Source organism: Aplidium turbinatum, chromosome 2 (assembly GCF_918807975.1).
Source record: "Aplidium turbinatum chromosome 2, kaAplTurb1.1, whole genome shotgun sequence".
Lineage (NCBI taxonomy): Eukaryota > Metazoa > Chordata > Ascidiacea > Aplousobranchia > Polyclinidae > Aplidium > Aplidium turbinatum.
Window position 1 is genome coordinate 6798263 of NC_137473.1, and position 13103 is coordinate 6811365.

General features: G+C 36.9%; 1 protein-coding gene across 2 annotated transcripts; it reads right to left on the minus strand.

Moving 5' to 3' along the window:
• Window positions 1-6071: 6071 nt before the first annotated feature.
• On the minus strand, window positions 6072-12952 carry LOC145765452 (uncharacterized). 2 transcript variants are annotated; one of them, XM_082577278.1, is made up of 4 exons: window positions 12842-12952; window positions 10284-10443; window positions 8498-8700; window positions 6072-7050 (listed from the first exon to the last, which is right to left on the minus strand). In XM_082577278.1, exons 1-4 carry the CDS (start codon window positions 12885-12887, stop codon window positions 6167-6169), a joined length of 1293 nt encoding a protein of 430 aa, XP_082433404.1. In that variant the 5' UTR covers window positions 12888-12952; the 3' UTR covers window positions 6072-6166. The 2 variants fall into 2 exon arrangements, with proteins under 2 accessions (XP_082433404.1, XP_082433405.1); XM_082577279.1 differs by having other exon boundaries at window positions 8498-8614; window positions 12842-12911.
• Window positions 12953-13103: the final 151 nt, after the last annotated feature.

Below are 13103 nucleotides of genomic sequence, written 5' to 3' on the forward strand. Positions count from 1 at the left end.
CAATGACGTAGAGTCGTAGACTACAACATATCTTGAGGATGGTTCCAGATCACTATATTAGCTTTTAGATAGAATATAGACTTACCGTACCATAAAATAAGCACCCTATAGTCTACAGTCAATCTTTATGGATTGTGGGAATTTTATCTTCGAATTGAGAATGTTTTTTCGAGAGCAGTTCTGTATAAGCTTTAATTTAAACCATTGATTCAGGCCCGGTCACCAAAAATGACTTTAGGGAAGTTTTCGATTGTTGTTAAAGTAGTTGTGTATGAATTATGCCAGCCACTAGGTGCCGCTAATAGGTTACAACTAAAATTCTAGAAAAAGTGATTAGGTTGCAAACGACAGCTGCCACTCCAAGATTACAATTGTACAGTGTTGACGTCAATTTGACGGCGTCAACTGTTTGTTGACGCTGAGGCTATAGCGCCGTCAGTTTATTTTTTACTTGACGGAAGTGATTACGCCATCAACTATTTTGCAGATATTAAGCGTCACGCGCTATGTCGGCTGCATAGCCGAGTGGTGAGAGCCCTGGAATGGCAATCGAAAGAGATCCGGTTCGACACCGCTCAAGAGCATGCAGCTGTGTCTTCCGCAGGACACTTAAAGACACGCTTGAAGGTGGACACGAAGATTGGCTCCCTTGCCTTCCAACATAATGTAAATCTTCAACCACCGGCCTGAATACGACAAACAAAAACGCGCTATCAGTCATTTTTTGTTTTCATGAAAAATCTCGTTTCACAATGAGAGTTTCACAATGCATCCTGGGCAGCGCGACGCATCCGAACTACAGGTTTTCGCGTTGGTTGGAATGGATCCCTGGAATAGGCCTACAAACGGAAGAAGTTCGTCAAATGGTGATCACTAGGGCCATTTTTATATGACCTAAAAAAATCAATAATATGACTTTATTTTTTGGAAAATATGACTTTATATGACTTTATGTGAAAATCGTTTAATTTTACATGCGAACAACGTCACTCACGGAACTAAAGAGTAAAACATACGCAACATAACAGTAATACACATCCATTTTTATTTTAAACCACTGTTGTAGTACAGTTTCACGTAGTGTGGAATGTTAGAGTCTTTTAAGTTACGATTTGGACGTAAAAATGACTTTAGTAAGGAAAATGAGCGCTCCACAGACGCTGATGTGGGTTGACAGTTTTGCATAAAGCGCTGGTGAAATGTCTTGTCATTGTAGCTCCATAATTTGTTTCACATCATTTTTGTCCAATCGCTTCTTAAAGTAATTTTTGAGCGCAAGCGGATCTTTTCCGAAATCAAGGGCATTTAGATCAGCATGGGCCTCTTTGATGGTGTACGTACAACTTTCCATTTTGAGTATTAAGCTGACCTCAATGTGTGACCTCATAAAATATAGGCCTGTGACTGTAAGTGTTATGCAGGCTAATCCTACAGTTTGCCTTCCTTCAATCAGAAATTGCCTTACTTTCTTAGTACTTAATTGCTTCACCGCTTAAATTGGTATTTTTTATTTAAAGTATACAACGGTATGACTTTATAACTCAAAAATATGACTATATAACTTAAAAAGCTGATTTATGACCTAACCAGGAAAATATGACTTTATATGACTTTATAACTTTCTTAATATACCTCATAGGGATGCGGTTTTTGCGTTAAAATTGATTTCACGACTTACTGATGCATAGAAAAAAATATGACTTTAATGACTTTAAATGGCCCTAGTGATCACTCATATCCTGAGCAGTATCAAGAACGAGGGATCAGAGAGAGAAAGCGAAAAATCAATGAATGTCATTGCGGAGGTTGAAGATTTTTTATTTCAAGAGCTCTATGCCCTTGAAAAAAGCGATGTTGGTGCAGTGGACCTCGTTAAAAGATTTGTAAGCTTATATGCTAAAGCATCACAGCACGCTTGGAACAAGGAAATAGGTTAACTAATAGGCTAAGCTAAAAGCAGCTGCAGTCTCAAAACATAATAGGCTACCTGCTCTTTATTTATAGCTATTGTTAGCCTAAGCTTGGTAAGGCAAAATACTTCCGTTTTGTGAGATCCTGGCTAAAATAGCGCTAGAAATTAGCGCTGACGACTTCAATTTCTGAGCTGACGCAGCACTTTAGGCCGTGAAATTTTTAGTCAATTTATTTCATTGACTCGTAGGCTACAACATTGTATTTGCACGTCTGTGGTTGTGGCAATTGTTTCATCTGATATTGTTTGTTTTGCACATGGCCTGGCTGCTTTTCCAAGACTTGCGGTTGGCCTTGACTTGCAGTAATTTCAACTCTTCTGTTGATGATACCTATTACCCAGCAGTGCTATTGTATGTTTGGCTTGGTAGTTTTGAGTAGCTTACGCGATATTAACTCTGGCAAAAGTCCGATTATCGGTGGACTCTTTATCTTGATCATTAATTGATTGGGCTATACTTTCTGGTTGACTTGTTTTGGCGTTTTCATTAGTCTACCATCGACAATTGTTTGTTTTGCAATATTCGTCATTTGTAGCAAGAGTTTTTGCGCAACGTTTTGAGCTCATGGTCGATACATGGGGGTTATATCTTGTAAGTTTATTAGCTTTTTTATGCAAGATGGGAAATGACAGTGACAATTTCCTATGTTGGAAAACTTGCAACTTTTAATTTTGTTAAGTCTATATTTAATTTTATTCATTGTAGCTATGCTACTTTAAATTTTATGTTGTCAGCCACAGCTGAATTAAAAAGGCTTGATATATGCTGCAATTGCAAAACAAAGAGATAGGCCAACGAAAAATCTATCAATCGATCAGTCTTCGAACGAAAGATAAAAACAGTTTATTTTTCGGACCGTTTGTTGAAACAAGAGTTGGTTCCCATAACGTCGGTCAACACATTTTGCTCGGATTAGTCTTTCCGATAGAGCAGTCAGGTAAGCGCTTTGTTTCTGTAACCTAAGAAGCGAAAACATCTAGAACGATGTTTCTATACTCTCGGGAAGTGCGTTTGACCAGAGCACTTCGACCCTCTTTTTAAGCGGCACCTAGTGGTGAAATACTTCACTGACAACAACACTTCACTCTGTCAAACTCGGTGACCGCACCGGGCCTGCGTCAGTGGTTCAAAGCCTCTACTAGAAAGTAGACTACACGAAATTGCAATGCTTAATCTTACATTTTTTTCCTTGGTAGCCTGTGGGAATAAATTAAAATTTCATCAACCTATCACTTTTTAAAATTAATGAGAGGTTGTGTTCTGGCCATGTGATGATTACAACCGATGATTGGTTAAGTGAGTTCATTATTTTTGTTTGGTTAGTTTGATATTTGCCAAATGTTGTTTGTTTTGTGCTTTCGATTCTGCGGGTGGGCCTAAACAAAATGTACTTGATCGATAAGGTGACAGACGCCAGGATAGCTGTAAATAGCACTCTACTGTTGTCCCACAAGAAATATTATTTTTTTAAGAGTAAACACAAGCACGTTTATAAAAATGTGACATCAAATTATGTTAAGATGCTCAATTGATAGGATTCTTTTATCTTGTCAATAAGCTAATCCACGGTGGCTAAGAAGAGGATGTCAGAACCTGTTTACTTGAACCACTTCCGTGATATTTGCAGATCGCCCGCGCAGTCTTTACAACAATATTTTAAATTTAGTCTACGCATATATCTTCAAATTTAACTATCTTCAAATTTAATTAGTTTCGTTTTTAGATTGAGGACAAAATAAATTGCTGTGTTAACTCGATAGTCTTTTTACAGTATACATCTTCTTCTTAGATTTGGTCTGCGTCTTGGGCTTGGCCAATGGCCATAGGCGATGTTCTTTCTTTCAGAATTACTGGAAACAATATAAATTTTTCAATCATACTTCGTTTCAACTCAAAATTTTTTTCTCTCGATTAATATCGTTTTGTAGTTTAGTTTTCAAGAACATTACAAGTCAAATAAAACTATAAATTTCAAAAGCCAAGGGTGTTAGTAGCCTACTAAAATAAGTTCAGTTAATAAAAATAATGTAAAAAAAAAACAAATTAAAACAAATTCCAATAAACAAATCTTGTCGTAGGCTACTTTTTCTCAGACAAAAGAATACAATTCGATCATTCGTTTCGATTTTTTTTTTAATGACCGAAACGTTATTTATAACGAACATTTCTTAGCAAGCGAAAACATTAAACCTGGTCCAAACTTCCAATTGCAATCTAAACAATCCGATATTTGCACCTAATGTACAATGTAGCCTAACCTAGTAGCGGTTCCAAGGGGGGAGAGACTCGGTTAGTTAAGGGAGATCGGTGACCAGTGGGACGCTTTACCAATGGGACACTATCGTTTTCTTGAACCGTGGTGAACGTCAATGACTGTAATTTTGCGTATTGAAGCGAGATGCTGGTCAATATCGTTTAACGTAGTTTGATGGCATTTTTTTGTAGTTCAGGCATAACATCAAAAAGAGTTTTTTCACTTGTTAAAGTAAACATGAGTGGTCAGATTTCTTTTGTATTTTTGATATAACAATGACTTGTAGGAAGTCGTTTTTATATGGAGTTAATCCCTAAAACTTGTACTTCTATTAAGAAAAAATTGCAAAGTCAATTTTTTCAACTTCTGTACTGAGATGCAAAAACATTTAAAAACCAAGTTCAGGAACCAGTAGGACATTTCGTTCAGGGGCCTGTGGGACAGTACGAACGTATACTATGCATATACAACATTATATAGCACCATATGATGGTGTTGACAAAGCCTTATTTTTAAGTTATGGGACATTTAAACAAGTCCATTGTGTATTCTATTTTGTTTTCCGTAGTGTTTGTTTTGTAAGTTTAAGAGCTTTGTTTAGTCAATCCATGAAACCTTGTTTCAACGTTTCTTTGATGTATAGTGTCGCAACTATGCCTCGTAATACACAAATACATCATGAAAGCCATGTAAAATCTCTTTTTTTTTTTTATTAGCAACAAGTTTCTTGTTGTACTAAATGCATTTTTGAAGTGTCCCACTGCTTCCATAGGTTATGCACCAGTAGGATGCTTTAGTGCGGCCTTTAAATTTGAAAATAAACATCAAATTTTTTGTTGAAATATTTTGAAAATGTAAGCAAAAGGTGGAACTGTATATAAAATATGGTTTGATACACGTTATTCAAAAAAAGCTATTTTGTTCCACTGGTTCCTGATTTCTACTACCTCCAAAATCGTGAAAACTTGTAATTTTTCTTCTTTTATGCAAAATCTTCTTCCTCGTATCGTTCGCTCAAGCCAATTTTATTAATCTGCATTGGGCACGCAAGATTTTAGCAGTGGATATAAGGGATAGAAGTTTTTTACGTGCCCGTCAAAACTAAATATGTAACGCAATATTTCGAAGTAAAAGCATTACACACTCACCGAGTTAAACATTTAAATCGACCTTGTTCAGTGTGTGAGTTATGAGGTAAAATGTGACTAATGCATTATTCTATAGGCTACGGAAAGGTGGGACATCTTCGGCAACTTTTTAATGAAAGATTACACAACTCTTTATATACAATCCTTCAACAAAAAAATACTAAAATTCTTTTGCAGTCGTGAATGAAAATTACTTAAAATGTCACTTCGAATTTAAGCCAAAACTTATAACTCTAACATTAGGCTATACCGAAGTCCAGATTAGAAAAATTTGGTCAAATGCAAACTGTAAGACTTGATAAAAAAGCATTGACCTAATTTGACCCAGAAATTCACAAAAGCTACCAAACTAAAATTAATCTGTGAAATTTTTTTATGGAGCAAACACCCCAGACCCCCGGAAACCCTATCTTGTTTTTTAAACCATAACTTCCACATTTTCCGTTTGGCTCATAAAATTTGTTGTTAAAACTCTGGTTCCCCACAATTTTTTTTTTTACTGTAGCCTACATCCGCTACTGGCCTAACCTGTGGGCTTATTTATTTCATGCTGCTTCTCAGACAACCACTTTATCTGGTCTAGATCTTTACCAAATTGGGTACCGATATGACCAAATCTGGACCAAATAAAGTGACTGCCTGGGTTGGTCATGTTGTTTAATGCTAGGCCTATAAGCTTACAGCCTCATACAGGTTTCAATGGTTTTTAATCGCTAACAGCAAAAAGCAGAAGCCAAAAATACAACAATCACATTATACTGTAGTACGGGTTGCAGATTTTACTTTGGGAATCACTCCAAACGTTTATTTGTATAGAGAACATTTTCAACAACCTCTGCTTCATTGCTATTCATTTTGTACAATTCGTTGTCCACCATTTCTTTTCCTTGATGCGAATTGTAAGCATCAATCGCTTGATAAGCAGAACCATTTGCAGAACAACCTGTATCCCAACGTGCTGGAGAGCACTCAAAGTTTAATTCATCTGGAAGTTGAGTGCTGTGATACAAAACATTGTAGGTCATTTCATGGGGTTCCGTTTCTTTTGCACCACCAGTATCTTCAAGGTTTTTTGCAGAGGTGTCATCTTCAAGATTGTAAAGTATGTTGTCAACCATGCCGCTTCCGCTTTCTTGTGTTGTGCGAACAGTGTCTTCAACGTTCATAGCAGAGGTGTCGTCTTCAAGATTATATATTACATTGTCAACCATGCCATTTCCTGTTTCGACTTTGTTCTGAGTGAATGAAACACTATACGCATTGTAGGCTCGGTTTTCGCTTGAATTTTTGTTCTTTTTCTCCAAAGGTATGTTTTTCCTTTTTTTACAAATCAAAACAAGTCCACTAATAATTAGAATGAGGAAAAGGATTATTCCACATGAAATCCCAATCCAAAGTCCAATGCCCTCAGCTTGTTTTGTGCTTTTAGTTGAATCATCAATGTTGCTTGTTAGATCATAGTTTACAGTTGAAGATGATTTATTGAAGGATGAAGTGGTGTACACATGCGTCGTTTCATTAAACTTTGTCATAAGCGCACTTGTTGCAAAAAACGTTGAATCCTCAAAAAGAACGGATGTGGGACTATCGCTTGTTGAAGGGCGTTGTGGTGAAGTCGTCTTAGATTGCTCTTCCGTTGTTAAAGGCACTGATGTAGTAAAAGACGGGGTACATTCTGAAAAACAGTTAAACGACCTATGATGATGTTCTTTTTTGTCAGGCTTACGCCCAGTAGTAGAAAAATTTAGTTCATGTTGGCGGAAAAGCAAGAAGCGCAAATCACCTTCATCCGGACAGCAAATCAGTGTTTTCTTTACGTTTTTATTGCAAAAAAAAAAAAAACGACCGATTTGCAGTCTGAGAACACGCCATTTAGTATCCTGGCAAAGTGTCGCTCTAGCCTTAGCCCAGCTATTCTCTTGAACAGTGACACTTGGGCCAAGATTTCAAGATCCATAATCTAAAATTGTGGGAGGAAAGGACATTTTATTGTTGAGGAACCAGGAAAAGAAGGTGCCATCTACTTGGTTCCTCCACCAAAGGGACTCCATGATGAACAAACTGAGAAACAATAGTTGATATGGATGTAGTGGAACAAGGTATTGAAAAGCAGCTCGTTGAAGATTTAGTGTCTAAGATATCTAACAAAAAGTCAAATGAAATCAATGATGACAAAGAGAGATGATAATTAAGAAGAAGAAGATAGATAGGCTATAATTAACAAGAGGAAGCAATACCATCTACGCAGAAATGCAAGAGTACCTTCGCCGTTTGGTCTCTTGGCTTAACCGAACTGCATTAAAAATCATTGATATATTTTGCCCCATGAAAAACAGAAAGTCATTTTAGAATGACATTTCTACCCAAACATGCAAGTTTCGTTGTATTAGCTTTTTTTGCATTGTCTGGTTAATAAATATTATACGATGTATGAACATTTGTGCTTTTTTGTATATTGTATTGCGATTGTTCATAAATCTATTGCTAATTTCAGTGTATCTCACCGCTTACTACTTTATCTATGTGGTCTAATAGCTCATTGCATGCGCTTTATTGCATTAATCAGCAAATTTGTCGACTTGCGACGCAAAACTGTCTAATTTTAAAATAAAATTCACACCACAGAAAGTGACCCAATGGTAGGTTATACTTATTATTAAAAAAAATATTTGTGTGATATTCCTAGGTCTAGGCTGCTTGTTGCATACGGACACACTAAAATATATTTCAAAACCTGAAAAGCAGACGTGCAAAAAATAGAACCAGTCGTATATTTTAAAACCTCTTTTTGGGACAATTTAGGACGTCACGCCTGAAACAGCAACCGCAACGTAAGTTACTTCAGAGTTGGCAATGGTCACGATCAATGGTTCAAACGCAGTCAAACAATTTTAATGTGTTTGCAATTTCATAAGCTTAACAGTTTCATGATGAGTTTTGTGGATGCTTGATTTTAAGGTGAGTAGCCTACCTGGGTCAGTAGGCTACCACGTTAAAAAAATTATTTTGGAGAAGTGTAATATTGTTTCAAAGTAGGAATTTGCAAAAAGGAATAAATAGGCATATAAAATATTCATCAAACCAAAGCAAAAGACACTCTAAATCAACAGACATAATCTTACCATTACTATTCCCACAACGAAATGTGATGTTGACATATTTACAAGTACTACGGCAGGGATCACCAAACACAGCGTTAGAGGCCTTGATTTGGCAAAAACTTTTGCAGTGGCATGTTTCTGTAATTTTCATCACACATGATTCTTTGCAATGGCAGTTTTCTTTATTGTTTTTTCCTCCTTTACAGCATTTACTGTTCTCGCAACTAAAAATTGGTGATCTCAGTTTTGACAATGATAGTGTTATCACAAGTAAAACGTATTCTGATTAGCAACAGTAAACACTAACGCAAAACTTCAGTAGTTAAGAAGTTGCTGGAAAACTTTCCAGATCAGTTTTTGAACATAAGATTAAGCTAATATTGTAGCTATTAGCAGTGGCGTTGGCAGATGGGTCCAGGGGGACTATTAGACGTGGGTTTCGGGATGATTTCAAAGACCCGTAAAAAGATTTTTAAATTTATGTTTTTATTGTATTATTGAATATTTTAAGTATTCAAAGCATTTATGTGTTTTCAATGTTGAAACTTTTCCACCTTTAAATATCACTTTAATCCACATAGGTTTTTAAAAATCGAAACTCCAGAACCGTATCCGAGTAAGAAATTAAATTACAAAAAAAAACGAATGCAAGTCGGAGAGCTAAAAATTAAACTTAGAGAGACACGCCTTAAATGGTTGGGTCACGTGGTAAGGAGAGACAAAGATTTTATAAGAGGACGACTGAGACAATTGGAATTTGTGAAACGAAAGCGACAAAGGCCGAAAATAAAACAGAGAGAGTGTGTGTGAAAAAGATCTTGAAGCAATAGAAGTGAACGAAGAAGATGCTGCTGAAAGAGCGATGTGGAGGACTGCAATCTGCACTGGCAACCTCAGCTCGGTGTCAAACTAGATAGGTCCTTCACATACAAATCCCATATGGAAAAAGTAAGAGCTAATTGGCTTCTCGAAATAATATCTTACAGAAGCTGAGAAGCTCCGATTGAGGTGCTCTTCTAGATACAACACTGCTGCTTTGGCCTTGTGCTATTCGGCTGCAGAATATGCCTGCCCAGTTTAAGAACGCTCGGCACATACTAAGATAATCGACCTAACATTGAATCAAAGCTGCCGTTTAATTACAGGCTGTCTCAAACCAACTACATCACGTCGCTACACATTTTGTCTGGAATTGCTCCTCACAACAACAGAAAAAGCGTAACCAGCAGATAGAAAAGATCTTGTCTAGACATGGATTTGAGACACCAACTACACGGCCACATTTCAGCACGCAGGCGATTGAAGTCAACAAAAAGTTTCCTTGCGTCAGTTGTCCCACTAGGTCAAGATGAGGTCGCCGCCAATGTGCGAGTCCAACTGTGGCAAGAGGAGCTGACAGCCGGCCGACCCTGGCCAATATGAAGCTCTCCACAGAAAGCCTTCCTTCCAGAAATGGTAAACTCTGAAAGTACTGGCGATGCCTCAAACCTTTAAGCACTGGTATTGGAAGATGTAAGACGTTGATGCGACACTGGGAGTATTCTTTGTGAAGCACAAGTTGTAAATGTGGACAGAAGCTAACGATGCAACATTTCCTAGAATGCCCTGTCCTAAAACCAAGCTGCTCTGCACAGGATTTAGCCGACTTCAACGATAAAGCAAGAGCTTGCGTAATGCTCTCTGCTGTGGTCATATGACACACGACGACGAAGAAGACTGGAATAAAGCTAATAAAAACATAAAAAAACTTTACAAAATAAAAACATATGCTGTATCGTTTGGCTTATTCTTCTAATTACAAACTTACGTTTCTTTGTCCGTTCGGCCGTAATTTGCATCAGATACAATGATAACATCATTGGAGTTAGAACAAGACACTTTTTTCGATTCGTCTTCACAAATAATGCAAGACTTTTTTTGAGAATCATTTCCAGAACTAGAGCACTTATCATTGCTTTCGCTTCCACCTAGAAGTATGGTTTTGTTACTTTCGTGTGAGATTTTTTTTCTAACTTAAGAGTAATAACGAAAATAATTACGTGTGCACTAACTGCAAAGTAATTATAGCTGCACGGTATTTTTCATGGGCTCCGTTAGAGGGGGCCGGGGGGAGATTACCCCCACCAATTGGAGTAGTAGGGGGTAACTAATGCAAAATTACCCTCCCCCACTAATGTAGAGATAAAAATTTCATTTTTAAAATTTATTTACTTTTGTGTTTTATTTTCATTTTTTTTTTATTTTGTTGGATAACTTGTGATTTTTTTGCTTGGAAACTCCGACTCGCAAGACAACGTCAAACTATGTATCCTTTCAAAAATATACGCATCAGAATGCGGTATGTGTGACGTCATAATTTATTTCTCACTGCTACAAACTGTTTAATTTTGCATTTTTATCATTGTTCCCGACAATTATTCACCAAATCAAACGTAATATAAAAACTGTTATGGTCTACTTAACCTAGCTGGCATCTTACGTCATGGAAATTGCTAGAAAATGTCCAAATATTGCACCATCGTTCGTAATACCTGATGAAAAATTGCATCAGCCGCTTTGAACACCTGTTTGAATGACTTCATAATTGTCTTTCATTATTGCGTCACAGTACTGCATACGTGAGTTTGAAATGCTGCAAATCATTCTGGTCATTCTTAAAATTGTTTGTTGGAAGTCAGTCGCATATTTAACTGTTTGCTTGGTGCTTGCTAGCTGGACAAATTTTCCGTCTTTTATCTAAGTAATCTGTTCTGTAGTGACAAGTTTTAGTGGTGTACGGCGTTGCATCCAATTTCGACAGCTTTGAGGCTATTTTTACAGAAATACAATTTTGAATAGACGTTTCGAAGGAGTGTTTCTTTTTCGGTCATTACATACAGACGAACGGATCCGGGAACTTTATGTTACAATTTTCCCACGAAGAGATTATGGTTTACCGCTGTGACCAATCATTCACAAACGAAATCTACTACAGTTGCACTGTTTCAATGTCTTTCGGCGTTGAATCGTTGTAACCCGGCGGCTTTTTTCGCGGAGCTTCTCTTCGCCTTTGTTTGAACCCTGCGGGACGTGATGGTTTTGCCATGCCATGCGATTTTGTTGATGGCGAGACGATGGGGGCTTTTAAAATGAATTGCAAGGGATAGCTGAGTCAAGTAAAATTCCTATTTATTTTTAAATAATATTATTATTTGTAAAATTCCATTTATTGTTTAGTGTTATTTCTTACACGGCGCAGATGGTAGCCGGTAGGCCTTCCTGTAGTATCGATCAAGATGTCTTTCTATTTTCAGTTGTTGTAAAAGTTAATGCATTTTAGCTTTAATTTTATCTTTTTCTGAGTTGAATGTAGGCCTAGCTTTGACCTTAACGCTTTTGACCTTTTAAATCTAACCTTTTATCGTCTGAAGTGCAAAATTTGGAGGACTTGAGTCAAGGAAGAATACTGAGAGGGATTTTTGCGTGCGTCCTCTCTCCCACTCAAAATTGTCTCAAAACTTCAAAAAATGTGGCAAATGTTAAAGAACTTTTGTTTGCAATGTCAGATTCGTTGAAATAATTTTTTGATTTTAAATCGTGCTGAAAAGCAAAAATTTTGCGCCTTCGGCGCGAAACATGTCGCCAAAGACGCTGTATAAGAAACTGAAACTTTCAGTAATGCGAAGGGGCTCTGGGGGCGACCTCCCAGAAGTAGGCCTACATGTGATGTGATAATCCAATAAGCCCCCTGTCGATGTCAAAACATCATTCCCGCCCCTGCTTAAATTACCTCCCCCCACACTCAGTAAGTGTCCGGAGCCCCTGGTATTTTTAAGGATTCAGAAGAACGGGATTTCAATCTAGGCTACGTTAACTGAAAAGAAGAAAGCTCGTTAAGACAAAGTGTTGCCAGATGCTTTTAAATATCAAGCAAAAATGCTATATTAAAGTGGTGTTAAAATATAAGGTTGTTGGGGACAAAATTTGGATTTGGAAAAATAAAGATTCGGAAAAAAGGAGCAAACAGAAAGCCCTGTCATTGGAATTTTCTAGAATCGGAGTTTGAGAAGACAAAAATGTTGTTTTTTGAAGATTTTGCGGACAATGGGGGGAAAACAGCGCATCGGAATAGGATGAAGACTTTTTTTTAAAGAATAGCTATAGGAGTTGGCAAAAACACACCACAGTAGAATATTCGCATCATAAATATTCGCATCAATTTCAAGACTTACTGGTAGCCTATTGAAAAAAAAATCGCTCGCTGAAAACTTATGTTGCCAAATCTGTATGGAAGAAAAACAATTAAGGAATTGCATAAGTGAGGTATATTACCTCAAACAACTGGACAATATTTCTCATTAAGTTAGCATTAGACCTAAAACTTACCTAAAAAAGTAACAAGCGCGAGGATCAACAGAAGAATGTGCATCATTTAATATAATACCTTAACTTTAATCTAGGTTGTTTTTTTTTTATGTAATTGAGTTTTGAATACCGATAATGGTCTAAACAAATGATGTTATATAGTATGCTAAATGATCTTTTTTATCATCTCGTTTTTAAATTTTTCTGCAGATATAAAATGTTAGACGTGGTAACTTTTTTTTTGGAAACACAAACATTTTTTACAATGGTGTGGCTATGCATT

Coding starts and splice junctions, on each gene's coding strand:
- LOC145765452 (XM_082577278.1), bottom strand. CDS start 12,887: ATGATGCACATTCTTCTGTTGATCCTCGCGCTTGTTACTTTTTTAG. Junction 10,444..12,841: donor CGCGCTTGTTACTTTTTTAG/GTAAGTTTTAGG, acceptor CCATACTTCTAG/GTGGAAGCGAAAGCAATGAT. Junction 7,051..8,497: donor TCGTTGTGGGAATAGTAATG/GTAAGATTATGT, acceptor ACTGTTTTTCAG/AATGTACCCCGTCTTTTACT.